Raw genomic sequence first — 26152 nt, 5'->3', positions numbered from 1 at the left:
CTGAACGTGTAAAATGTAGAGGAGGCTGAGTGCGAAGCCTTAGCGAAGCCCTGAGCTGCGCTAGGAGATGGCGAGCCCAGAGTGCGGGGCGTGAGCCTTCTGTCTGTCCCTCTGGATGTTTCTCGCGTGGTCTGGAAGGTGGAGCAGGCGGCCCTGGGGCACAGGTGGAGAGGATTCCTGCTACAAAGCTTGTGAACGACACGCGTAAATCTGGGAGAGAAAAAGCAAGCTGACTTCCTGCAGCACCTGGGGGTGGGGTAGGGCACATTTCCTGCGAACCTGGCCTAGGAAGGACGCTGTTTGGTAGCAATCACCTGGCCAGAGGGTGACTGGGAGGGCAAAGCTGAAGGTTTAATTAGAGAATGGGGCTTAGATAAGGGGGCCAGGAGAGGGTCAGGGTCATTTCCCAATTCGTCTTCCTTGCACCCCTGGCTCACCCTACGAATCCGGGGGAAATCCGGAGGGGGAATAGACATACACCTTCCAGTGCCTCTGCTGGCCCTGGGGTCCACGGGTTAACGGCCTGAGCATCCCAACAGGGGCCGGCAGTTCAGGTGGGTGACTTCCCCAAAGAACGGCTGCAGCTAGAAACTCCCCCACCCCGCACCTTGGGTTCTGGGTTTGGGGGAGGCCAGCGCGGGGTGGGAATTTGCCTGGGGCAGGGTGGAGCCGGGCGGGGGTCGGAGGCCCCTCAGTGGCCAAGCCGTGGGGGAGGGACGTCTCATTAGCATAGCCCCGCCCCTCTCGGTGCCGCCCTGCCCAGAAGACTGAGCGAGGCCTGCGGCGCTCAGCCTGGGAGTGGACAAGGCGCGCGGTTCCTGGCTCCGGCCCTTCCCGCGTCCGGCCTCCGCGGCCGCAGTCATCTGCTGCGGAGTGTGAATGAAAGGCAGGCGCCGCCAGGGGCTGGCTGCAGGCGACTCCGCGACGGGGCCTCGCGGGAGGCGCTCGCCCCGCGGAGATGTACGGTAAGGAGGGTTCTGACTCTTGGCTTGCAAACTTGCAGAACGCGGACCATTGTCCCCATGCGGGGCCCCGACGAGGCCGTGGGGCGCGGGCTTGGAGCCTGGCTGGGCTCTTTCTGTTGCTCTGTGCGCGCGTGTCTGTGCTGAGAGGACAAAGATGCTCAGGGCCGGGGACCCTGGGGTCCTCCGGAGTCCTCCGGGCTGGTGGTTTGCGGGCGCTGGGCGGTGGGCGTTGGTCAGCCGTGGGGCGGGGGCTTGGGTGAGCCCGAGCGCTGGGCTCTGGGGAAAGCAGGTCTCCCCTGGAGCTGAGCAGCCCAGAGGTGGTCATGTGTGACAGTATTTGCAGAATTAACAAAAGCGGGTGGTGCTGCGGAGTTTTCTGCGGAAAGCCGGTCCCGGATCGCAGGGGCAACGCTCACTGCCCGCCTTGTGCCTGGTTGTGGGGATGTGGGAGGCAGCGCCGGGGGCGCAGAGGGTTGGGGAGCCAGCCAGTCCTGGGAGCCGTGGCTCACCGTCCCTGGCGGATGTGGCTTCTGCCTGTCCCTGCCGCCTGTGGGGACCCAGGTTCCCTAACTTCCAGGCTGGCCCTCCACAGTGACAGGGGAGGAAGACGCTGGTGAGGGCGCAGCGCAGCTCTGGGTAGCCAGCCACCTTATGCCTGTCCCCTGACCTCTCTTGCCTCCTTCGACATGCAACAGTTAGACCCTCACGATGCACAGATCTGCTTTAACACTGGCAGGAACTCCTCTGGTCTTGGAGGCAGTGTGGGTGAAGGAAAGGAGAGCGCTTTGGGTCCCACATTCCAGCTCTAAAGTGTGGCAGCGAGACGCAGAGCACTAGAAATCGACTGCATTACAGAGCACCTGAACTGCCGTGTGTGTATTTGTGTGTGTGTGTGTGTGTGTGTGTGTGTGTGAGAGAGAGAGATAGAGAGAGAGAGAGAGAGAGAGAGAGAGAGAGGTGGGGGGTGGGGAGGAAGATGGGGGGAAAGAGAGAGGATCCAGATGGACATAAGACCATCAGAACCCAGATTCTGACAGCTCTTCTCAGGCCAGCTAAAAAACTGGACTTATTCCCACCTCCCATCTCCATTGCCAGGTTGCCAGGTAGGGGCTCAGGGCGCACCTGAGGGGTGAGTGTTGGGAGAAGTGTGCGTTCCCAATTTAACTACCACTGAGGCTGCTCGGCTGCCTCACTGCAGACTATGAGTCACAAACTTTGTTGGAGGCAGAAAAAGCTGAGAGCTTGGTGCACAGACTCAGCAATCACTGGGCCTCGCTGTTGACAGAGAGAGAGAACCTTTTCATTGATCTCCTTCTCTATCCAGTTGGTGATATATCGGCATTTTTGAACCAGGTCAAGACATCGGCATGTCCCCTCAGCAAATATTCCTCTTGGGTGGATCCAAGAGGCCAGTAGAGTGGGAGGTGAGGTTGACCTCAGAGCCTCTTCTGCTGGCCCTTGGGACTCTGGGGAAAGGTAACAAGGCTGTTGTTTTATAAGCTAGGAGGCTGTGAGATTCCCAGGAGAGAGCTGTGCTTTCTTAGTCTGTTTTCCCCCCTCTTCTTTTCTGCAGAGTGAGCAGCCTGAAGCTGCTGCAAGTCACTTGACAAAAGCATGTGACTGCAGGGGCACCTGCAGTGGGGACGGAGTCAGGATAGGGCCCATCAGAATGGGTAAGAGCTAGGAACCTCAGTTCGGCTGGGCCCCTGTGTGGTGCTCAGCCTGAGTTCGTTGGGGTCCCTGTCGGCCTCTACTGTAGGAAGCAAGTCAAGGAAGAGCTGGGTGGTACAGAAAAGTGAGCCGAGAATCCAATGTATCTGGGTGTTATTTTCAGATACGCACAGATTTTCATTCCTCTTTTATAATATGGTTTTATTCCTCCAGGTGCAAACAGAGATGGTACTTACCCCTGAATGACTCATAGAAAGATTATAGAGGGAATCCTCTGGGCAATGCCTGCAGCAAAGGAAAGTCACACCAGTGCTGGCTGGGAGATTATTATTGTGTCTCACTTAGAGCGAAGCCTTGTCTTTGGAGGTGCAAGAGGGAGCCCACTTTTCAACGGCACAGGAGGGGTTGCTCATCAGCCTGAATTTGAGTATTTTCTTGACTTCCATGAAAAGAAAGGGTCCGTGTGATAGATACTTACAATAATTCTTTCCCCAGAAGTCAATAGAGTAAGGAAGAAAGATGTGGATAGGGAGGTTGGAAAGGCATAGAATCACAGACTTCCTGTATTTAATTCTTCTTTCCCCATCTTTCCCCAGTACATCGTCCAAGGTAACATGGTTAGATACGACAGTGCAAGATGCAGACTGGGGCTTCCTAGATCTGCACACCTCCCCCCCCCCCCCGCCCCCACAATGCCTTCAGTAAAGTCTCATTAGGAAAATGCCACCCTGGATTTTACTAACTGATGAGCAGCAAGCTCCCCTGCGTAGAGCCAAAGGTCCCCTAAGAGCTTTAGGTAACAGTGACCCCTTGACTACCCACCTTGCTGACGTGATCCATTATGAATTCACGTAATCTAACTCCCCACCTCTCAGCTGCTCTGCGATCCCGGGCAGTTCTTCATCTACCCTCTTCCCCCCTCCTCACCTTACTTCTCCCCCGGCAACTCCGTCTCCCTGTGTCCTGTCTCCTCCATCTTTTCCCTCTGTCTTTGGGGGAGTAAGCGCACCTCATCTTTGCTGGAAGACACAGTGCAGTCTGGAACAGAAAGAATCCTAGACCCAGGGTCGTCTCTTGGAATGGTATCTCAGGAGAAAATGTGAGTCGTGCATTCCCTCCCAGGTGGGTTGTGAGCCTCAAAGCCTGGACTGGCTCTGGCAGTGCCTCTGAAGAGGTTCTGCGCTCTCTGGACAGATTGCTCCAGAGCCTGGCCCCTTCGGTGGTCTTGGGCCTTTACCTTTCTCTCTTCTTCTCTGCCAGCTCTGAGGATACCTGTCTGTATCACCTTCCACCCTACCTCAAACACACAAAACCCCTTGACCTCGCTAGCCACTCAAGCCACCAAACTCAGCCCAGCTGCCTCCTTACCACTCACTCATTTCTAAACCCAGTCCCTTTCTGGAAATGGCTGTCCAAAAGGACATGGGTGACTTCCCACAGTCTTGTTTATACCTGTGAACACAGATTGACAAGGGACCTGAAAAAATAAAAGCATGGGGAGTGGGGGTGGGTAGGAAGATTGTGGGCCAATTCTGTGCAAAAATGGATTCCCATTTGTTTTTCATCGTGGTGGAGTTGTATAACCAGAAGTGTCCCTGTTCCTCTCTCCTGGGATGGAGCCATGCTGGGCCTGCAGAGGAGCATGGCGCCTACCCAGTGAGGGGAGGCGGAGCTGTCTGAGAAATGCCACCCTCCCGCATTAGGCCTGCCGGCCAAGCAGAGGATTGGAAAGGATTTCCTCAAAGCCACAGACTGCGTGGCCGGGTCTCATTCAAACAAAGGCTGCTCTGACACATCCCCCCTCACCTGTGGGTGCTGCCTCATCCCCAGCAAATGCATTTCCTCCTGCTTTGTGGCTGAGAGTGCTGACTGTAGGGACAGTGGCAACGGCTACCACGTTCTATAAGTGCGCTTCACAGAGCACGTGTGTGCGGTGTGACTGATGTGGACAGTGTGGCGAAACTGCAGCGTGGGGCCGACTCCCCGAGGTGCAAAGGCTTACCCTGGGGAAAGTTCCATCGGTCCTGCTGCTCCTCCCACAGCCACACACACACACACACACACACACACAGAGTCCAACCTCCTCTCCTTCTCCGCACCTCCCCACCCCTCCCCCAACTCCTTTACTCCTAGGAGGAGACTGTTTTCTCTCTTGCTGCCCACAGTTCAATGAATTCAAACAGTTGTAGTTTTCTTCTTGCACACAAATAAAAATAAAAAGTTAATATCACCTTAGAGAAGATCTGGACAGGAGAGTAGGAGGGAAAAAGCCATCCAGCATCCTACTAAAACCAACCTTTTATATATTATTATATAAATTACCGCTAGGATCTTGCGCTCGCCTGCGTTTGCCCTGTCCTTTCCCTTTTTTTCGGGATCCCGTCTGTGTTAACCCAGGCGGGTGGTGAAGGAGCGGCCGGGAGCCGGAGACTGGCCTCACATGACCTTGGGCCCGGCCCTTTCTGAGCCTGTTCCCTGGCTCTTCAAAGACGACAGAGTCCCCCCCACAGCAGAGATTAATCAGGATGGGAGAGCTGTCCCCACTGTCCCCTTCCCTTTCTTCAACTTTCTCTTTCCTGTTTCTCAAATTATTTTTAAAAAGGGCAAAAATAAAAGTAAACAAACTTATGTCAGTGCTTGTCAAACCATTTCTTGCAACAAACAAAAGGAAAATTTAATTTACAAAGCATCTTTTTTTTTTCCCGGTAGTTAAGCAATACTTCCAGAAAATTTGGAAAACACAGTAAACTACAAACAAGTGTAACTGCTTTTACCGTTTTGATATTTTTCCTTCCATGGGTTTGTTTATGTGGTCGGAAATATTAATTTTACACAATTTTGTATTCCAGTCTTTTTACTTAACATTGGAACATAAGCCTTCCCCCCAAGTTAGTAAAACCTTGTTGGCTGCCATTTTTAATGACTATATAACTGTCCACTGAATGATGTATAATTTCCTTATTTTATATTAGATTATAAATAAAGATTCAACATTATAATCCTGGGAAGAGTACCTGGTACCCAAAGCTTTCTCCACATTTTGGAATATTTCCCTAGTTTGTAGCCCTCCAAGTGGGTTGATCAAGGAATACAAACACATGAAAGATTTGTTATATCTCGTCAAATTGCTTTCGGTTTGTGTCAGTTCCTCCGCCACTGGCAGTTAGCAGCGCCCTATCTCCTGTACTCTTAAAAGCATTACATACTGAGATTTTTCCCGAATCTTTGCTAATTTGATAGAAAAGTTGGATCATTTTAACCTGTATTCTTTCTTACTAGTGAAGTTAAACACTGACTATGTTTTTTTAACCATTCGCATTGTAGTGAATTGTCAGGAGAACTTTATTTCTTGAGGAAATAGTTAGCTATTTGCCTGTCCCTTGCTTTGTATTTTGTGTTTTGGAGGGAACTATGCATAAACTATCAAGTATTTGTGGAGTGCGAGGCGCACAGGGTTCTGCATAGGGCGCCATGGGGGACACGGGGATGTATAGAGGTCCCTTCCACCAAGAGGATTTCCATGTCAGTGGGCAGACAGGTTGTAAAACATGTGAAAAATTTTAATGATGCAAAGACAGGTTCAGTACAATTGCACAGTTGTGCAAGGTGGGATGGAGTAACGCATCCAATAAGGGTCAGCAACAACGTCTTGAAGCGGAAGAGACCGCTGCGAGGTGGACCTATTGGGAGGGCTTTGGGGGAGAGCGGGCATCTGTGTGGGGTTCTGAGCTGGGTGAGGGAGGGAGAGAGGGCTTGCCAGGTGGGGGCGCCAGTGTAAGTGCACGCAGGCCGGGAAAGAGAGGACCTGTCCTGGGGCAGTTTGGAGAGGGAGCTCCCTGGGTTTGGGCGGAGTTTAGATGGAGATGACGTCATGGAGAAGGAGATGCCTCGGGATGAGGAGTTTCCCTGTGAGCAGTAGGAGACGCTGCAGGTTTTAGGTCAAAGGGCTGATTTGGTGGATTGATGTTTCAGGGAGATGAGGCTGGGGCACTGTGCAGAACGGGGGTAGGGTGGGGGTGCTGGGGAAGAAAAGGGAGAGAGACCTGCCCCACAGGTGGGGGTCCCAGGAGTGAGAAATCTGTGGACCAGTTCCAGCTGTGCATATGCAGAGGAAGATGTTTGCTCCTTTAAAAAAAAAAAACAGGCAGTAGGACTGGGTGGGTGGGAGAGATGGGGATGTGGGATAAGGTGACTTGAAACTTAAGAAAAAGGAACATTCCAATGACACATTCAGCCTGGGTTATATAAGCAGGTATAGAAAATGGTGTATTTTGAAATAAGTGCTAGATTACCTAGAGCTGTAAATTTATTACAATCTAACTTATTTTAAGAAGGATTTGCGGCATATATTTTACATACACACCTGTGCTAGAATAAATAAAGGGGTCAAGTCAAAGAACATCTATGAGTGAAACAGGAAAAAAAAAACCAAGAATAAGGTTAATTCAGGAAAAAATGCCTACCAGCAGGCCCTACTGAAAATTCAGTCTTGAGCTTCCTACAGGCCCCAAAAGAGGGAGAAAGTCATTTGCAAGTCTCATAGCATCTATAAAAAATGTTTTTAAATGCGGTTACTGAGGACAAATACAGCTTTTTGAGATGCTAAGAGCTGACAGAAATTCCTCCCTGAGTTCCTCATAAAAGAGGAGTATTTTATAAATGTTGGTCTAAATTAGGTTTTTCTTTTAAAAATACAGTTCCCTCAATCTGCTCTGTACCAGTTTGTCGAGTATGAAGACTGCTCCAAATGCGTCTGTGGGTTCCGATTCCTCACTTTGAAATTGCCACTGGCTCTGCTCTGGGCTTCCTGCCTGGTTCGCTGAGAGCCAGCACGCCCAGGCTCCCGTCCCTTTGCAGCTGTGGCTGTCATTTCTCCTTCCTCGGTGACTGTGTCTTCTGAGAGTTTGCTGGAGAAGCTGCCCCTCCCTTCATGACTGAGGGGGGCCGTCTAGTGACTCTCGTTCACGCGTCTTATTTGGACTCTCTGCACACTCACATTTCTCGTCCTGGTTCCCACTCACCTCCAGCTCCGTGAAAGCAAAAGCAGGGAGCTCGTCTCTCTTGTTCCCTGAGACACAGCTTTAGGGCCCAGGACATGGCCTGGGACAGAGGAGGCACTCAGACACCTTGATGGAAGGGTGAATGCGGAGTTAGAGGTCATGTAAAAATTCACCTCTTTGTGACTTCTGACCCTCTACGTATTTTGGCTTTCCATGTATCATGAAGAACAATGCAATTCCTGCTAACTTAGCTTCCGTTGGGCACTGCTATGTGATAAGCAGTATTCTAAGCACTTTCTATGTGTTACCTGAGTTAACCTCCCCCAAATTCTGTGAGTTAGGGATAATTATTCTCACACACCCACTGTCTCTAGAATATTCTAAATGTTCCTGAGAATACAGGTCTTTCCTTTGCAGAGCCCACTGTGTCTCACAGCCTGGCACGTTAATTTGGAAAGAGCAGGCGAGCATAGAAGGCATGGCTGACCTGAGGGGGACGCAGGCCAGTCAACCGGGAGCCTGAGGGCAATCACTTCTGGTTGAAGCCCCTGCCTCTTGCAACCCTTTCCCCCTCCTTTATCATTGTTTTTGCTTTGTTAGAGAGAGAAAGGTCTCCAGGAAGAGCCCTGGGGACCTAAAGGCGGATAGATTAATAAGAGAGGAGCCAAGACAGCAGGTAGATGAGGGTGGAGGACAGAATGCAGGAGCCAAGGACAGCATGAAAAACACAGAAGCTCGAGCATGCATCTCAGAGAGTGAGGGAGAGGCAGGCAGGCAGACAGGCTGTCACAGCAACAGTCACGGGCGTACACGCGTGCCTGGGTGGCAGCGTTCCTGAGGGTGTGCTCCCTGGTCAGCGCTAGGCCTGGAGGAGAGCAGAGACTTCATCTGTGGCGGGAGGAGCTCTGCTTCTCTGCTAGTTTGGCAATGAATTCCAACCTCTTCCTTACCTCTTCAGGTCCAGCCCACGTGGCCGCGGTGAACCGATCACTGCCTGTAGGAGGTGAGGTCAGGACCAGGCTGTGTATATGCGAGAGGGACAGCGGTCCGATTCCCAGATGGCCACTTTCTAGCCGCAGGCCCCTGGAAAATTAGTTTGTCTGTCTCTGAGCCCATCCTCTTCCTGGCAAAGCGGGGACAATTAGTCTGCTTTGCGTAGTGAGCGGTCAAACAAGACAATGACTTTATACATGTATTTCTATTGCAGAACTCTGCACCTAGGAAAGGTGATATCATCACCCTCCGAGCAATTTTTATGGATGCTTGTGGGGCATGGCCACCATGCCCTCTCCAGAAATAGTGACAATTCCTGCGTACAAGGACGAGTTGTCATATTTGGACTGTGTTTATTAAAATCCTTAGACACGGGGTCTGGTGATAAGGAGGAAAGAGCAGAGAGCGGCCACAATGTTGGGGAGCTGGGCACGTGTCTCTGTGAAGTCGGCCTGCTGGATTGGGTCCCTGAGAGGGGACCCCTGAAATGCTGGTGGTGTGCAGCGCTTTCTTGTCTCCCGGAGGACCGTCTGCAGATTGGCAGTGCATGACTGTGTCCCTCCATCCCTGCACCAGGAAGAGGAAAAAACCTCTTAGATGCAAAGAGGACAGATGTGATGTCTTCAGCTAAATCCTTATACCAGCCTAAATCCGTATGCATTACTGAAATTCAGCAATGTTTATTCCATGTCATTCAATCCATTGCCTCACGTCAGAACAGCCCTTTGGAGGTAGATATTGTCATTTCTGTGGTTGAGCTGAGGACACAGAGTTGCGGAAGTCCAGTAATTTGCCCAGGGTCACGCAGCAGGTGAAGTCCCTTCTCTCTGTTGTCTCCTACTGTGCGTCCGCAGAGCTCTGTGTGAGATTAAAATACTGGTTTTGTATCTGATGACAGTGCCATGTGCATTATGCCAAATAGCAGATTTCACTACGAGAGAATAATTCCAAACTGAATATTGTCGTAGATTTGACATACTGTATTTCGCCGTGAATAATGCACACCCAGGTTTTTGGCCCAAAGTTTCAGGGAAAAAAACCTTTCGTTTTAATTTTTTAATTCAATTATTTATTTATTTATATTTAGATATTTGCTCTTTGTATTATAAAGAAATTTTAGCATTTATTTTTGAACATATCATGGTACAAGAAATTGTATGGAACAAATAATTACAAAACAGAAGAACAGATACAAGGTATTTCAGGCACTACCCATGCGTAATGCGCATCCTTATTTTTCCCTCAGAAATTTAGGTAAAAAAAGTGCTCATTATACATGGCACAACTGTGGCTTCTCATCCAGGAATATGGGTATCAGTCACCCAAATGGACTTTCAAGCCCAGTGCCCTAAATACACATCTGTGGTCCAACTACAGGATTTCTGGGTTCACAGGCTAACTTTCTCGTTACCCTCCAGAAGGACCCAGATAGATTAAAGCATCCAGGAATCAACAGTCTTAGATTCTTAGCGTGGCAGAGCCCCGAGCTTCATTATAACTATTCAGAGATACTCCTCTCCATGTCCCAACTTTCTTTTTAGGTGGATAACACTTGAAATAACATTTATAAATCGGGTGAAGAAGTATCCCTAAATTACAAGAACAAGATCACTTAGAAAGGCGCTACGTGCATTAGAATGAAGCATTTCCAGCCCTTCCTCGCTTCTCGTGCCGGAAGGAGGCTCCTACAGCAGAAGGGTGCAGGATGAGCGCTGGAACAACCCAGAGCTCTGCAGCCTCCTGCCGAGCGTCCTTCGTAGCCCCACTGTATCTTATACTTTGATGCTATTTTTATCATTTATTTGTCACACCGACTGCCATTTACTTCCTTATACATTAGATCTGCGAACCTCTTGAGGACACAACCTCTGTCTTAATCATCTTTGTTTTTCTAGCATCTAGCAGAGATCTTGGGTGTGTAATAAGAGCTCAGATGTTTGCATTAAACTATCAACTTGTTTTAAGTGTCAGTCATACATCTATACTCGCAAACCTGGCAGCCCTGTTTCTAGGGTACCGATGGTAGTGGGCTGAGATTTCAGAAAGAAGCCCGTAGTCACAATTGCAATATTTCATCATCTTAGGGTCCCTTCCCACATTGATTATAATTCTGCATAGAATAAAGAATATGCTGGAGTATAACCACTTGACTTTTCCTCTTGACTTTGACAGTGTTAGTCGTGAGAAACAGCTGCTTGACCTACCCACTGAGATGGCTGAGCACGCAGAGAATTATTCTCACAAATTTCCTCTTTGGTGTGTGGAGCTCGGAATAAACAGCATAATCTTTTTTTTTTAGAAAACAAAGGTCACTTAAGTGCTGTAATTATAGGCAAATCTTTATTTTGGTTTCCATTCATATTGTTGGTAGGGTACATTATTCTTCTACCAAACAAGAAAGATGAAAAGGCCCCTTGAGGCAAACGGAATGAAATACCTGGTTCTTGTTGTATGGAGGCACCTGGCCAGCGTGTTCCTTGATTGACCACTGTTCAGCCCAGTGTGCCTTCAGTCTGGGGGCTGGGTGGAGTATGGGGGTGCTAGGTGGAGTGTGGGGGCACTGGGTGGAAATGCTGGAACGTTGGCCTGGTTGAGGGTTATATACAGATGGAGTAAAGAGGAAAAACCATCAGAGTCTTTCCAGCTTCCATCAAGCACCTGAAAGTGCCTGGTTCTGCTAGCAGCCCTGGGGCCAGTGGCTGGTGAAGTCAGCAAGCACACTGGAATGTCTCGAGAAGTTTCTCCCCAAGGAGAAGAGGACAGACGGAACTGTGAGGAAGGTGCTCTTCTCCCCCAGACAAGCTGTCAGGGAAGAACAGGACCGATTGTTCTGGAGAGGAGTGGGAGGGGCTGGATGTGGTACAAGGCTGTTCTGCCGTTCCAGGGGCCTCCGTTCTGCACTGGGAGGGAGAGCTGGCTGTCAGGCCTGACTCAGGCTCTGTTGCTGTGTAAACTTGGACAAGATTCTCCATCTCCCTCAGCTTTCATTTCACCCCCCATCCATTGGGAGAGCTGGGCTGGATGGCCTCTTAAGGGTTTAGAACAAGTAATCTGTCCTGTAAGTTAGAAAGCAGGGCCAGGGTTATACCCACAGGAGGGATTTTCAAAAGATCTGGGTGGTATTGTAGGCACTGTGATCGCAGGTTCTTTATGCAACCTGGCTATGCATCCATTTCCTCATCGATAAGATGGGGATTGTGACCGCTTTGCCCGCTGAAACAGTATATATCCCGGCATCCTGTTCAGTGGGATGATGGGTGCTGATGGGCACGCCAGGTCGGGCGTGGATGAGAGCTGTGTGCTGGGCGCTACGATTCTTATTTTACATACATTCATATTTCACAAAAATCTGGTAGGTATTTCTAGTCCCTCTCCTATTTTCAGTAATGATAATGAAGTTCAAAGAAGTTAATGCCTTGTCCAAGGTCACCCACCCAGCTCACTAAGTGGCATAGCCAAACAAAGAGCCAGGCCTGTCTATTCTCTTTTATTCCACCTGGGCTTTTGTTCAAAACATCCTTATTAATTGGACTACATCAAAATCTAAAACTTCTGTGCACCAAAGGATACTATAAAGAGTGAAAAGGCAACCCACAGAAGGGGAGAAAGTGTTTGCAATCATGTACCTGCTAAAGGATTGCTATCTAAAATATGTAAGGAATGCCTACAATTGAACAGTGACCAGAAACCTTGATTTAAAAATGGGTAAAGGACTTGAATAGACATTTCTTTAAAGAAGATACACCAATGGCCAATAAGCACACGAAAAGATGCTCAACATCACTTGTTACTAGGGAAGTATGAATCAAAACCACAATGCTATATCACATCAAACCCATTAGGATGATTATTATCAAAAACTCAGAAAATACCCAGTGTCGGTGAGATGTGGAGAAATTGGAACCCATGTGTATTGCTTGGAATGTAAAATGGTGCGGCCATTATGAAAAACAGTAGGACGGTTACTAAAACTATTAAAATACGGTTACCAGAGGACCCAGTAATTCTGCTTCTGGGTATGTACCAGAAGAAGTGAAAGCGGGGCCTCAAAAAGATGGGGGTGCACCCACGGTCACAGCAGCACCATTCAAACTAGCTGAAAGTGGGTGCAACCTAAGTGCCTATCAACAGGGAAATGGATAAACAAGAGGTGGTGTGCACATACGATTGAATGTTATTCAGCCCTAAGCATGCATGGGTGGGCCCTGAGGACATTTCGCTAAGTTCAATAAACCAGTCACAAAAGGACAAATACTGTAGGATTCCGCTTACACGAGGTACCCAGTTAGTCAAATTCAAAGAGGCAGAGAGTAGAACAGGGGTTCCCAGGGGCTGAGGAGACGGGGAGTGGGAGTGGTTGTTTAGTGGGAGAAGGGGGTCAGCCTGCAAGACGGGAAAGAGTTTTGGAGACTGACGGTGGAGATGACTGCACGACAGTGTGACTGTCCCTGATGGCGCTGAGTGGCACTCTTAAAATGGCAAATGTTATGTAATGTGTATTTGACCACAATTTTCAAAGTTTTCACCCACATACACACACAACACACACACCCTTGTCAGGGTCGATCACACCCTTCATCAGTGGCACAAACCAGGCCGGGCGGGCAACTTAACCCTAGTCATCTCGTCACTCAGGAGTGCCTACACGAGGACACCCGGACACTGACGCCATTATAGTCTTTGGATCCCCGGAAAACGCCAACTCAAGTTACGCATGTCATTAAAATGCCATTTTGGGTAAAGAAAGAAAACTCCTATCAGTAAGGTCAAGGGCACGTCTGTTGCATTTTGTGACAGTGACGGGAGAAATGATGATCGGATTTGAAGGCTGTGGCACGGATGGTCTGAGTGAGTGGCACTGGGGGGTGCATCTCAAGGAGCTGCCCGTTACCCTTCTGAGCAGTGAGAGTGAGGCACCAGGAGGGGTCCGTGTGGCTGCCAGTGCTCGGAGGCAGGCAGAAGGTAAACCGTGAGTTCAGATGTCAGCCCAGCTGAACCGCAAGGGCGGGCACCTTCCATGGCAGGTCAATTTTGCATTGAGCTGCCCCGCACGTAGTGACTCCAAATGGCCAACTCCGAGGAGAGCAGCAACCCGCTTTACTTATTCACAAAACAGCCAATAATGCCGTACCAGGGAGCCAGCCTATAATCAATGTCTGTCTGCCAGCCCTGAAAGGAACCCTCTAGAACATAAAACATGACCAGTGGTTATTTCTGGATGATAGGACCACAGACGACTTTCACATTTCTCTTTCACTTTAAATTTTTTGCATTTTGTATAGCAAGCATGTATGATAATGGCAGAACATCAATACATATAATTAAAATGGATTTTCACCATCAAAGACCAGTGGATAGTTATCTGGAATCTTCTAATTATGTTTTAGAAATGCTTCTGCAGGAAGACATGCAAAAACGAATCTGGGAGGATAGAAATTAGAAATTACACAGTGGCTGGCTGAGGGGCTTGCCTGGCAAGGGGAGATTCCTGAGGGGACCACAATGTCCTGTCTTGTTCGGGTGGTGTACACAGTGTAGAAACTGCTGTCAAAACTCAAGGCTCTGAACACTTAAGACCTGGGCATTTATCACACGTTAGTTATTTTGCAATAAGACAATAGGAACCCCAGGAAAAGAAGAAAACAGGCCTGCAAACAATTGAGGTCTGTTTTGCATCGCTGGCAGGCAGAGTGCTAGCAGATAGCCCAGGACGTGTGCCAGCCGGCACCAGGGCTCCTGCCCAGGACGGTCCAGGGTTCCCCAGGAACAGGGCCCCCTGAGAGCGCCTGGGCAGGCCACAGGCTGCTGGACACCGTGTGTGCTGAGCAGAGAGTGGAGGAAGCTGACCCAGGAAGTCCAGCCCGCCGTTGGCGTCTGGGAGGCTGGTGATGCCGGCAGGGCAGCGGTCAGAGGGCCCACGCAGACGGCCATCTGGTGCAAGGCCTGTGAGGCATTGGGACTCTAATGGGACCTTAAATGACGGACAAAGTCCGGCCGTAGCAGGCCTGCATCACTGTCTCAGCACCGACAGAAGCAGGATCCATGGCTGAGCAGGGCCGGGAGTGTGTGTGGATTGATTTTCTCCTGTGACCTTGTAGCCCACAAGTGATGGCGTTCTCCTACGAGTGCACAGCCTTTAATGACTTTATTTGTCACCTGTTTCTTACTAATGTGCCAGCTGTGACATTTCTGCACAAGGACCTACATCTCCCTGGCTACAAAAGGATTTTCTTTTCCTAGTGGCACATTGAAGTGGGTAAATCTCAGGGTCTCCTTTGTAGCCCGGGGTTAAGTGTGAAGACCCTGGGTTCTGACAGACAGGAGGTTTGAATCCCAGCTCTCCAACGGAACAGTTGTGTGACTTCAGATACGTGACTTATCTGAGCTCAGCCTCATCTTCCTCATCTGTAACACGGAATGGGAAACCCCACTCCAATATGAGTGGAAGGATTAAATAAAATAATGCATTCCAGCCTCTGTTAGCTGGTGTTGGTATTAACAGGAGAGGCCAACATGCATGTTTAACTATCAACAGATCCATTTAAATGGTGACACAGCAGTAACAGGGCCCCACGGATCTGCTTCAGAGGAAGCCTTCTCCAGTCCTTCTTTAGAACTTTCTAAGGAGCTGTCCCTTCCAGCTAGGTTTCTGCTTTTGGAGACCCACTCAGCTTAGCTGTTTTCTTGCTGCTTGCTTACTCCGTCTGCTTCTGGCTCCTTGCAGTGGGCAGAGTCTGCTGGAGGGACTTCCTTCCTCATGCAGGTACATCCAGGATGCCCATGCGCACTAGAACTGCTTCATTAAAAATGGGTCTTAGCCAGGCCTGGCCTGCCGCTTACTTGGCATTTTTCGTTTGGCTCAACTGAGCACTCATTTTGCATTTTTGCTGAATTCTGGTGCTTCCTCTTGATTCTGCTTTGAGTTTCAAAAGTGTTGCTTCTGAAATTTCCCTCTGGCTCCATGACCACCCTGGGCCGGGCTTTCCGTGTCCGCGGCTCTGGGCACGGGGCCTGTTCTGTGCTCTGGCATGGCCGCTCATGCTGGGACAGACTCGCTGATTGTAGGTTGGGACTCTTGAATGATTGATCTTGGATTCTTCGTCTTGACGGTTCTGCGGTTTTATCTGTCTGTTCGTCTGTGTATTTAAAGCTCTCGCACTTGCTCCAAATCAGTTTGGCTCCATCACAATGAAGCTTCTTCTGGTTTCTATATTTGACACTGTGTGTTCACTTGGAAACCTGGAGGTGAGTAACCCTGCTTTTTATAGGCTGCCTGGCGACCACAGCAGGAAGCTGGACGAATTGTGGGAGTGGAGAAAGCCTAAGAGTGCTGTAAATCCTGAGTCCTGGTTCCTAGTTTTGAGCTCCAAACTTACACCACATCTCCAGTGAAATTTCCAATCCTGTACGCTCTGCGTGTGATAGATTCCACTCTCTGTGCTGCCAGCTCTTCGCGGGTGGGAAGTATTTATTGGAAGGCTTCGTATCCCCACCGTTCACATGTACTTAACATAAAAATCGAATGCCTTGACGCGCCGAGTAGTAGGTGTTCCGATGGAGGAATTTTGGATGAGTGAATTCCCACCCTGAGCGCAGAACACCCCACAGAGAGATACACACATAAGCATTAAGTTCCCCTCTCACTCTCGTTTATTGCGACTCCCCTGGGCTTAAAAGGACAAGAAAGCGCTTCCTTCCACATATGTAACCCATACACTACCTAAGCTGATAAACAATGTTTATGAAATAAAATACCAGCAGTGCTCTGTTCATGCTAATTCTATCATCAAAGCTACAAAAGATATCTAGGGTCCTAAGGCCACACTCGAAGCCAAAGATGTCAGGGCCACCGCAGGAGTTCACCCTGGCACCTACCAGGGCAAGGGGTCCACCGCGAGCAATGCAGAGACAAGCCAAGTGTGACCTTTCTCGTCAAATAAATGACTCATGTAATATTTTATGCTGTTTCTAAACCAGCAGTCACTGGAGGCGAGACTACACCTCTCTCCCTCAATCGTCATTCCCCACTCAGCGCGCACGGTTTGAGATTCCCATGTTCTCTCTCTACTCAAGACCTGTCCAAAAGGTCACCGTGAGGGCCTGACGGCCCCGCCCTTTGCCTTCACCTTCTTCTCACTTCCCTTTTTTATCTGCTCCCGACCCTTCCCACCATCTGAAACTCACCTCCCCTTAAACTGCCGTGACACGTGCCCATTCTGCGGGCCTCTTTTGCCCCCGCCGTGCAGGTGCTGTGAGGTCCTGCCATCCCCTTGCCTCTAAGTGTCTCCCCTAGACAGTCCCTCCACTCGCCCTCCAGCGGTCAACTCTCATTGGTGACTTTCACGTGTGACGGGAGGGAGAGGAGCTGCCTGTGTTTGTCAGCCTATTATCCGTGCCTCACATCTACTGGGAAGCATCTCACCTGAAACGGCACCTCCGCCCTCCGAAGTCCCAGCATGCTGGCTCAGGGGGCGCTCGCACTCCCTTTTGTTATGGCTGCTTGAGCACACGCCCAAGGGGACAGGGACTGTGCATTCTACTGTTTCTCATCTTCTGATGTGCTCGATGCGTGTGTGTGCCGTGCATGTGTGTACATGCATGAATACACGAAATGACTTCCGCGTCTGGAACCAGCTCGAGCGAGACCCAAGCTGAGCAACTATAGAAAACTGTGTGCGTGTGTGTGTGTGTGAAACTCTTGGATTCCAAATCTTTGAACAGTGAATTATCCTCATCAGGTGTTGTGAGGCATTTTATCCTGAAGAGAAAATGGCAGAAACATTCAAAATTGGATTTCTTTTCAATTAAATGAGTAATTCCTGAAACAGTTTTGTTGGGGAAGAAAATTAAAGTAAAAACCGAAGCTCTAAGTCAGAGCTGTCCAGGAGAACTTCCTACATTGATGCAAACGTCCTGTGTTTGCGTGTCCAACAGGGTGGCCATTAGCCAGCCACACGTGGCTGCCGAACTCGTAAAATGTGGCTAGTGTGTCCAAGGAAGGAAATTTTCAATTTTATTGAATTAAATAACCAGAGGTGACTAGTGGCTGCCACAGTGGCTGGCCTGTCCCCCCATCCCTAGGCCCCCAGCTCCGGTCCCCACACTGGACGTGACCACTGATAACGCTGCACTGTGTGTCTTTACGGGTCTTTGTGCATTTGCAGCCCATTTTATGCACATATTTACATGCACGCCAAGTTTGTTTGGCCCGTGAGCGTTTCACACAAATGGTGCCACGCCCTACGTGTTCTGCAGCCTCCTGTTTAACTGACGGGATGTTTGGAGAGCAGGGCAGCGCTCGTAGCTCTGCTTTACTTATTCCAGCTGCTGCCTAGTGTCCATTGCAAGAGCTTCCCTGGTTTATTTACACAGTCTCCTATTGGTGAGCACTTAGGTAGTTTCCAAACAAAGCCACCGATCCATCCTTCCCTGCTTCCCTGCACATGTGAGCAATGGTAGATACTGCAAACGGGATTTCTGAATCCAGGGTAGGAAAGGGATCCTAGTTCCCCACCCCCCCGCCCCAACCCCAACCCCCCACCATGGTTCTCCCAGGTCTGGCTCTCCTCCACAATTCCTGGGGGGTCGGGACTGACGTACTGCCCCAGCCCCTCTGTCTGAGGTGGTCCTGGGGAACCGTTATTATCATTTTGTTGGAAACTGGCAGCCGAGCTCTCCCCTGACCTTTGTTTTCACTCCCCGTGCTGAGCAGCCGAAACCTAGATTTTAATCACACAGGCTGTGATGAGCTCTGAAAATGCTGAGACATTAATAACAATTTGAAATGACAGACACAGGCGGCCTTCCTCTGCAGGCTGAGTTCCATGCAGACCTGAGGAAAACCTACAGTGTTCTGTGCCTCTTTTTAAGTGAGCTTTCTCAAACCACGTTCATTCGACCCATCCTGGGGCACAAATATAAGAATACCGGGTTTAAAGGCCTGTGTACTTGCAGGCATTTGCTCCCGGGCGTTGCACAGTGAGTAAAACGAAGACCCATGGTATAATCTGTATCAGAGCCACTCTCTACATGATGCAAAGGAGGCCCAGGCCTCAGGAATGGCCAGGAGTCGCCGTGAATTAAAGCGAGAAGAGAAGCCAGGGTTGGATTCTGGTGGCCACTGCTAATCTTACCCAGTGCCCCCACCCCCGCCCCAATTTCAAAGCATGTCGAAATACAAATTATTAAAGAGTCCATGCCAAGTTTTTTCCCAGTGGCGATTTTAAAATTCAGTCTTGGAGGAGTTAGGGCTGACTGAGCTGGGATCCAAATTGGAGGAGAATGAAGTGGTGCCGAGCAGGAAACAGCGTCCTTTCAACGAGAAGTGCCCCCCCTCCTAGGCAGGAGTGGGCGTGGGCTGTGGTCCAAGGAGGAGCTGAAGAAAGGAGAAGTGAAAGTGGGAACAGGTAAGGGGAACAGAGGCTCAGAGGGAACAGGCGCTGCTCATCAGGCTTCCAGGCCAGCAAAATTGGCAGGGGGGCAGGGGGAGGGGAATGGAAACAAAGGAGAAAACTCGCTGTGGTTTGGTTCTCCAGTGGGTCCAGCTGTTTTCTTTCCCCACGTGCCCCGCCCTCGTCAGAACATCATTTCCACAGCTTGGGGCTCACTGCAGATGTAGTTCAGTGCAGACCTTTGTCATGAAACATCCCCTGCCCCCCGGGAATTTTTCCATGATGTCACCTACTCTTCAAACTCTTGATGTCAACTACTCTTCAAAGCCAGTGAGGTTTGCATTTAATTTATTCAAATGCCTTTCAGCCAGCTGGCTAAGGTTCACTCTGCTCCTTTGTTTACAGACACCTCGGTGAGAGTACCCTGGGCTTGTGGTGAATGGACATCCGAGAAACAGGCTGATGCTGGAAGGCTCCCTCCACTGTCTTCCCTCCAGATTTTCCATCAGCGTTTGCATTGATCTCGTGGGGCAGTTTTCAGACGCTGGCCCCAATTCAGCTTCCTTCTCATGGCTGATCTCAGATGCCCCACGTCACTGATGCTGTCATCCCAAGGGCGGGGGTGGGGGTGGGGGCGGGGGTTTCTAATCCAGTTTCCGGGACCAGGGTGGCTAGTGAGTGCCATAGGGGTGGGGGTGAGGTCCCTATTTTTGTCACTGATTCTAAGCTTTGGACCTCCCCTCCCTCTCTGTGCTGTCGCAGCTGCAGGGTGTCCTCACTCAGGCCCATGGGCCCCTCCTGTCTCTTCTCTTTTGCCACCGCCCTGCCCTGGCCCTTATTTTCCTCTGCTTGGTTCCTGCTCCTCTTCTTGGTGGACTTCCTACTTCTGTTCTCTCTAAACTCCAGTTCAACTGGCCAGATTACTTTCGGTTGGTCTTCTTAACAACACTTTTCAACTTCTCACATCTCCTTTTCAACAGACCCTCAAGTCATTCCCTGTCACCCGGAAGAGAAAGACTGAGTCCTTACCTGGGTGGTCAGAGCTTCCATGGCCTCAGTACTCAATGACACCACTTGGTCATCCTCTCCGCTTCCTGTCCTCAAAGAGGCAATTCACGCTCTTGAGTCTTAAAAAAGTATTCCTACTTTTTGACTCAGTTTCTAGAAATCTATCCTAAGGAAGTAATTCAGAAAGTGAAAAATGCTGTGAGGCACACACTCTCATTCCAACATTATTTTTAATAGCATGAAGTATAAATAAGATAAGTGTCAAATAATAGGAAAAAGGATCTGTAAATTAGTACAGATCCTCTTCCTGGAATCTTAAGCCATGGTAAAATGATAATTACGAAGACAATTGAGCAACAGGAAAAGTGCTTATGAAAATAGGGCGAAGGGCCCAGAGAGCTCGCCTCTCTGTGGAGCACCTGCTGTGTGCACCACCTCGCGCTCGGTGCTTTGCTCATCTCCCACAGGGCTCGGATGACCTGGCTGAGGTCACAGAGCTCATGGTCCCAGTTTGGCTTAATTCTAAAGCAAAACTGCACCTACGTGATGATACAATTCATCCACAGAGTGTGCGCCTGCTTAGCCCACATCCCTCAAGGATCTGCCTTAACCAACCCACCTGAGCAACATGCTCTCTCCTTCGAGCCAGTGTAGCACGTGACAGTTCCCGGGAGAAACGTCGGTCCATCCAGGCCCACTTCCATTTTATTTATTGATTGGGCTTTTTCTCTCCACCTAGACTGTTAGGGCCCCAAAAGCCAGACTTGAGTCTTGTTAATGCTTCGGGTCCCTGGGCAGCCCTCTGCACGCTCGGTGCCGTAATAGGAGCTCAGTGTGTGGGGATGGGCAAAACTAGGTTTACAGTCATGAGGATGCAAAGCAGAGTTTACTTCTGTGTTATTATTTATTTATTTTAAAGATTTTATTTATTTATTTTTAGAGAGAGGGAAAGCGGGGGAGAGAGAGAGGGAGAGAAAGAAACATGGATGTATGAGAGAAACATTGATCCGTTGCCTCTTGCACTCCCCCAACTGAAGACCAGGCCCGCAACCCAGGCATGTGCCCTGACTGGGAATTGAACCGGCAACCTTTCAGTTTGCAGTCTGGCACTCAATCCACTGAGCCACACAGCCAGGGTGTGTTATTATTTATCAATTGTACTCTTTTGTATAGGAACAACTGTAAACCTACTTGTGCCCCACCCTGTATATGTTGTCAGACTTTATTTCTCCTTCCAGTGGCAGCCAGCCTAGTGTGGGGGTGGCTGGTCACTCAAAGGGGCCGTGGGAGAGGCTCTGGCCCAAGGCTGGCCCTGTGCGCCTCCCTGTAAGCCTATCAGAGAACAATGTTAACGTCTTCCGCCCGTTACCACTTCCACTCAAAGGAAGTGTCTTTGCCTTTGTTACATGCCAACTTTGAAAAACTTCTTATTTTGAAATATTGTTTCATTGGGAGTTCAAAGAAATGCACAGGGGAGCCTGCATGCCCCTCACCCAGCCCCCCAGTGTGAGCGCCTGCATAGCTGCAGTTTAGCATCCCTACCGAGAGATTCACACGGGTACGGTCCACAGGGCTGGTCAGATTTCGTCACCAGTTACACACAACTTTAAACAAAATATTCCATCTTAGAAAGTATCTTTTCCTACTTGAGCACATTTTCTTCATACCCCAGCCTGGATACTTAGTCCACTTCCCATCTTTCCACACCATTGCTCTGAAGTCAGAGGGCCTCTCTTGCTCTCTGACTCTGCTCTCTGCTCCCTGTGTGATCTTGGGCAAATTAACTAACCTCTCTGAGCTTTGGTTTCCTCATCTGAAAATACTAACCTCATGGGATACTTTAAAAGGGCCAAGTGCTTAAGTTAGGCACATAATCTAGCAGGCACCCAGAGGGTGTCAGCACTTCCTCTCCACCCTCCCGATACATGGCAAGCCCCTTCTCCTCACCATTCAACAAAAGCCTTCCCTTTTAAATAATGTTCAAAATGAGTCTCCTCTGACACTTTCCCATCCCGTCTACTACCTCAGCGATCCCGCTGTCTGTGTGTGCAACATTTAATTAGCGTGATCCTGCTGACAGGTGCCAACATGCCTGTTGAGTACGTTTTCAATTCTATTTTTACCTGTCAACCACGTAAGGTCTTCGAAGGCAGACACCTCAGTGCTTTCATTTCTGCAAGTTGACATGTTGGATCAGAGCCTTGGTTTGGTGCCATCCGTAAAACAGGGATAATTATATCGACCTCACAGACTTTTTGTGAAGATTAAATGGACGAATGCAGGGGAAACAGTTAGCACAGGGCGCAGACAAGCTGGAAACACACCGCTGCTGCCACTGCTGCTGCTCACGATGACACCCTCTCGGGCTTGTTTCTACTGGGAGCTTCGTCCTTGGGCATCCGAGAGGCGATGTCTGGCTACCTCTGATTTCTTAATAGCTGTTTCTGCCTCACACTCCCAAGTATAAAATCAACCCAGAAGACTTTAAGGACCATTCTTGCTCTGAAATTCCATTTCATTCTATCCTGCCTTCTCTTGCCTACGTTGGGAAAGAGATTTTCATAATAATCATCATCATAACATCGATGATGATAATAGCTACTCATTTTTGGGTGCTTATTATATGCCAGGAGCAGTTCTAAACAGTCTCTTGTTAACTGAGCTCCACCGCAACCCTGTGGAGTAGGTTCTGTTATTTCCCTTTCACAGATGAGTAGCCTGAGGCACAGAGGCTTGAATACCGTGCCTAAGTTTGCACCGCTTGGGAGAGCTGGCACTGGGGTGGAAGCCAGCCTGCCTGGCTCCTGTAAAGAGCTGGGGATAATTTTTTTTCCTGTTCTCTGTGGTTCCAGAGACAAGGAATGGAAAAACATTGTGTTTATTTTTATCCAGGACTCGCTTGAAGAGTTTTACCAAAGCTCAGGGAAGCTTACAGTTAGGAAAGACTTGAAGCCCTGACCTTAAATCAATGAGACACATTTCGCTCTTCTTAAATCCGAACCCTCCGTGAAGGCGGCAGTCAGATAAGCCAGAGGGGCTGGAAAGCAGCCAGCGTGTTGGAAGCGCAGAGAGCGCGGAAAGGTCAGGCTCCTGACCGTGCCTGGCCCGCCTGTAAAGGCAGACACACGCTGGCCCACAGGGGCCTCCCCGGGGAGAATTCAGCGGCCGTTTAACTGCACTTCCAGTAACACCTGTCTGGAAACTCTGCCTCCTTCCCCCAACTCATTTCCCTCAGACTTCCGCTTGGTCCCTCCAATCCCGAATCTCCCCTCTTGCAACGAGACACACGTCCCGGCCCCTGCAGATGCCTGCCCCGCCTCCCCTCTCCCCTTCCACCGCAACATCCACAGGGCGCCCGCCGTTTGACTCCGTTTTCGCCGCTAAAACCAAACCGGGATCTCCCTGTAGGGTCCCCGGCTTTAATTACCAAGGGCAAATTGCCGCGTCATTCAGAACAAAGAAAAATTGGAAATAGCAACGGGAAGTGATTAAATAAATCAGCGTCTGGTCAAAAGGGGGAATAGTAAGTAGCCATTAAAGTGAGGTTCTGAGAAATATTTAATGGGAAGATAGATGCTCACAATATAAGAAGAAAATAGGTTTTAACATTATGCTGTATGACCCCAGTCTTATGCATATCTTTTAAAAATATGCCTAAACACAGAAACGACGACTAGAACAAATGCACTAAAATTTTAATCAGGAATAGTGTGATTGCAAGTGATATTTACATTCATTTTTATTGTTTCTTATTTTACAGATTATACATGAGCAGGTGTTCCTCTTAATAATCAGAAGTAAGGAAAAAGGAAAAAAGAGAAAAGGGAACCTTTTTAGTTTTCTCAAGTGTTTTCCCCTTTGAAGGGCAGTTGGTTTTTGCTTTCATGATTTGCCAGCGCTTACCAGCGTGCTCCACCCCTAGAGATCAGTTCAGGTCTTGCCTCTTCCAGGAAGCCTTCCTGGACTCATTGAACTCCCAGAGATTTCTTCAGTTGTAGGAACTCCTTAGTCTCACAGTGATACATCCATCATCAACTTTAAATGTGTGTGTTTGTCTTGTGTCCTTGATAGTGTGAGTTTTTTGATGTCAGAACCTATATATTTTTAACTTCCTCCTCTTCCTCACCCTACTCAGCGAGTATAGTGCAAACAACTGAGGTTCCAGTACCATCGGCTGGACACAAGGCCTGGTACTCACCGGAGGCACTTGAGTCTGACAGCCTTGCTCTCTGAACTTTGTTCTGCTTCCTCCAATTCATTTGAAAAGGGTGCCTGTGCCATTGGCCCTGGGTTAGACTTAATTGTAAATTGTTTAAAAAGAATTCATTCTGCTTTGGTGGGGATGATCAAATCCAACCCTCGCCTCTGCAAGGGGATCGTAAAGTTAAGAAAATAAATATGAGCTATTTTGAGAAAAAAGGCATTTTTCTTAGTGAATGAGGATAATGGCACTGGTGTTTATAAAAAGGAAACCAGGGGCTGGGAGAGGAGGCAACTCCCCTGAGTCTCAGGCTGATCAAAGGCATCAAAGATCTCGCTGCTGCTGCTTCCTCCGGGCCCGCTGGGCAAGGGATACTGTACCGAGGTCGGGAGGAAAAGAGACCTGGAGAAGGTACAGTTTATCCGAGGGGGAGATATGAGTCACTGGAATAACTTAGCCTGAGCGCACGGTGGTGAAGGCTTGTAGGGCAACTTGGTGCCAAGTGCATACAGAAGGCAGCTGGCAGGGGGAAGTGGTGCCTAAGTTGAGGGGGGGGGGCGGTATTAACTGGAGGGCTTCCATGGGGGGACTCAGCAGGTGCTGGGGTCTGGGGCCCCCCCTGGTGGGGTGATGTCAAGGCCCCGGTTCAGTAGCTCTGACCCTCCTGCCCCTTCACCATCTCTAGTTTCTGCCCTGTCCCTGTCACCTGAGCATCCCGTCATCCACAGCTGCAGGACTCTCTGGGGCTGCATGGCTCCCCCTCCCCCAACCCATCTGCTTCTCTCCCTACCTCCCAGCCCTCTCACTCCACACTCTGCTGAGGCCCAGCCATGGCAGAGGAAGGCCACGGCCCCTCCCCCCGCTTCTGTGGGGCATCTCTTGTTGAATACTAAGTTGAAGGGCTGACATTTAACGTAACATTGAGCCACCCGAACTGCTTGACTGTAAAGCAAACTGAATCAAGCCAAGATTTGCTTAAAACTATACATAGAATGAAGTGAAGCAAGGAGACTGGCCAAGTGACATTTGCAAGGACTGGATCTCAAGTGCCAAAGAAATGTCCTGGTGACAGTGGCTATAGCAAAGCAGAGCACAGGGTGAATCTAAGAAATTGTCGAGGATATGTTTTGCGGAAAGTGCTAGGAGAATTAGGGGAGCTTCATGGCAGAGAGGTAGGTGCTGTGTGACTTTGGGCAGGGCACTCAACCTTTTTGATCCTTATTCTTTTTTTAATCCTCACCTAAGGATATGTTTATTTATTTGAGAAAGAGAGAGAGTAATAGTGGGCGTGGGGGTGGAAAGAGAAAAATGGATGTGAGAGAAGAACAGGGATTGGTTGCCTCCTGTACACATCCATCCGACCAGGCGTCGAACCTGCGACCTAGGTATGTGCGCTGACCCGGAATTGAAGCTGCAGCCCTTTGGTGTACAGGACGATGCTCCAGCCTACTGAGGCACCCAGCCAGTAGTCATAGACAGTTCTTTATCTGTCAAATGCAAACAATAGTAATACCTTAGTGGATGTTATGAAAATCACCTGAAGTATCTGTGAAGTGCTCAGCCTACTGCTTAGCACAGATTAGTCGAGGTAACAGGATCAGGCAGGACGAGCAAACAAGAAACAGGCCTGCAGTGCGTGAGAGCTGTGGGGAGACAGATGCTGCTGGGGCTGGCCAGAGGAGAGGTCCGGAGCCCATGGGGCTGCCCGCAGCGGTGAGGTTGGCTGTCCTGCACTGGGCAGGCAAAGAGCTGGGCCAGTGCCTCATCCTGGCTGCGCGCCAGGATCAGAGTGGAACACCTCTGGCCCCTCCTCAGAGATGCAAGGGTGCTTCTGATGAGCACGCAGGGTGGCACCCACAGGCCACACCTGGGGCACAGTGAGTGGGGAGCCAGCACGTGGCAGGGCAGGGCAGAAGGAACCCT

General features: G+C 49.6%; 1 protein-coding gene across 1 annotated transcript in view; it reads left to right on the top strand.

Moving 5' to 3' along the window:
• The first annotated feature begins 776 nt into the window (after positions 1-776).
• The window catches only part of EFR3B (EFR3 homolog B), a 71584-nt gene continuing 46208 nt past the window's right edge, over positions 777-26152 (top strand). The window contains exon 1 of the mRNA XM_045189217.2: positions 777-965. Coding sequence (XP_045045152.2) covers positions 959-965 — 7 coding nt within the window. The 5' untranslated portion in view covers positions 777-958. The remainder of the gene's footprint in view (positions 966-26152) is intronic.

The sequence above is a fragment of the Desmodus rotundus genome, chromosome 5 (assembly GCF_022682495.2).
Source record: "Desmodus rotundus isolate HL8 chromosome 5, HLdesRot8A.1, whole genome shotgun sequence".
Taxonomy (NCBI): domain Eukaryota; kingdom Metazoa; phylum Chordata; class Mammalia; order Chiroptera; family Phyllostomidae; genus Desmodus; species Desmodus rotundus.
Note: the sequence above shows the minus strand (reverse complement) of the source record. Positions and strands in the feature narration are given on the sequence as shown.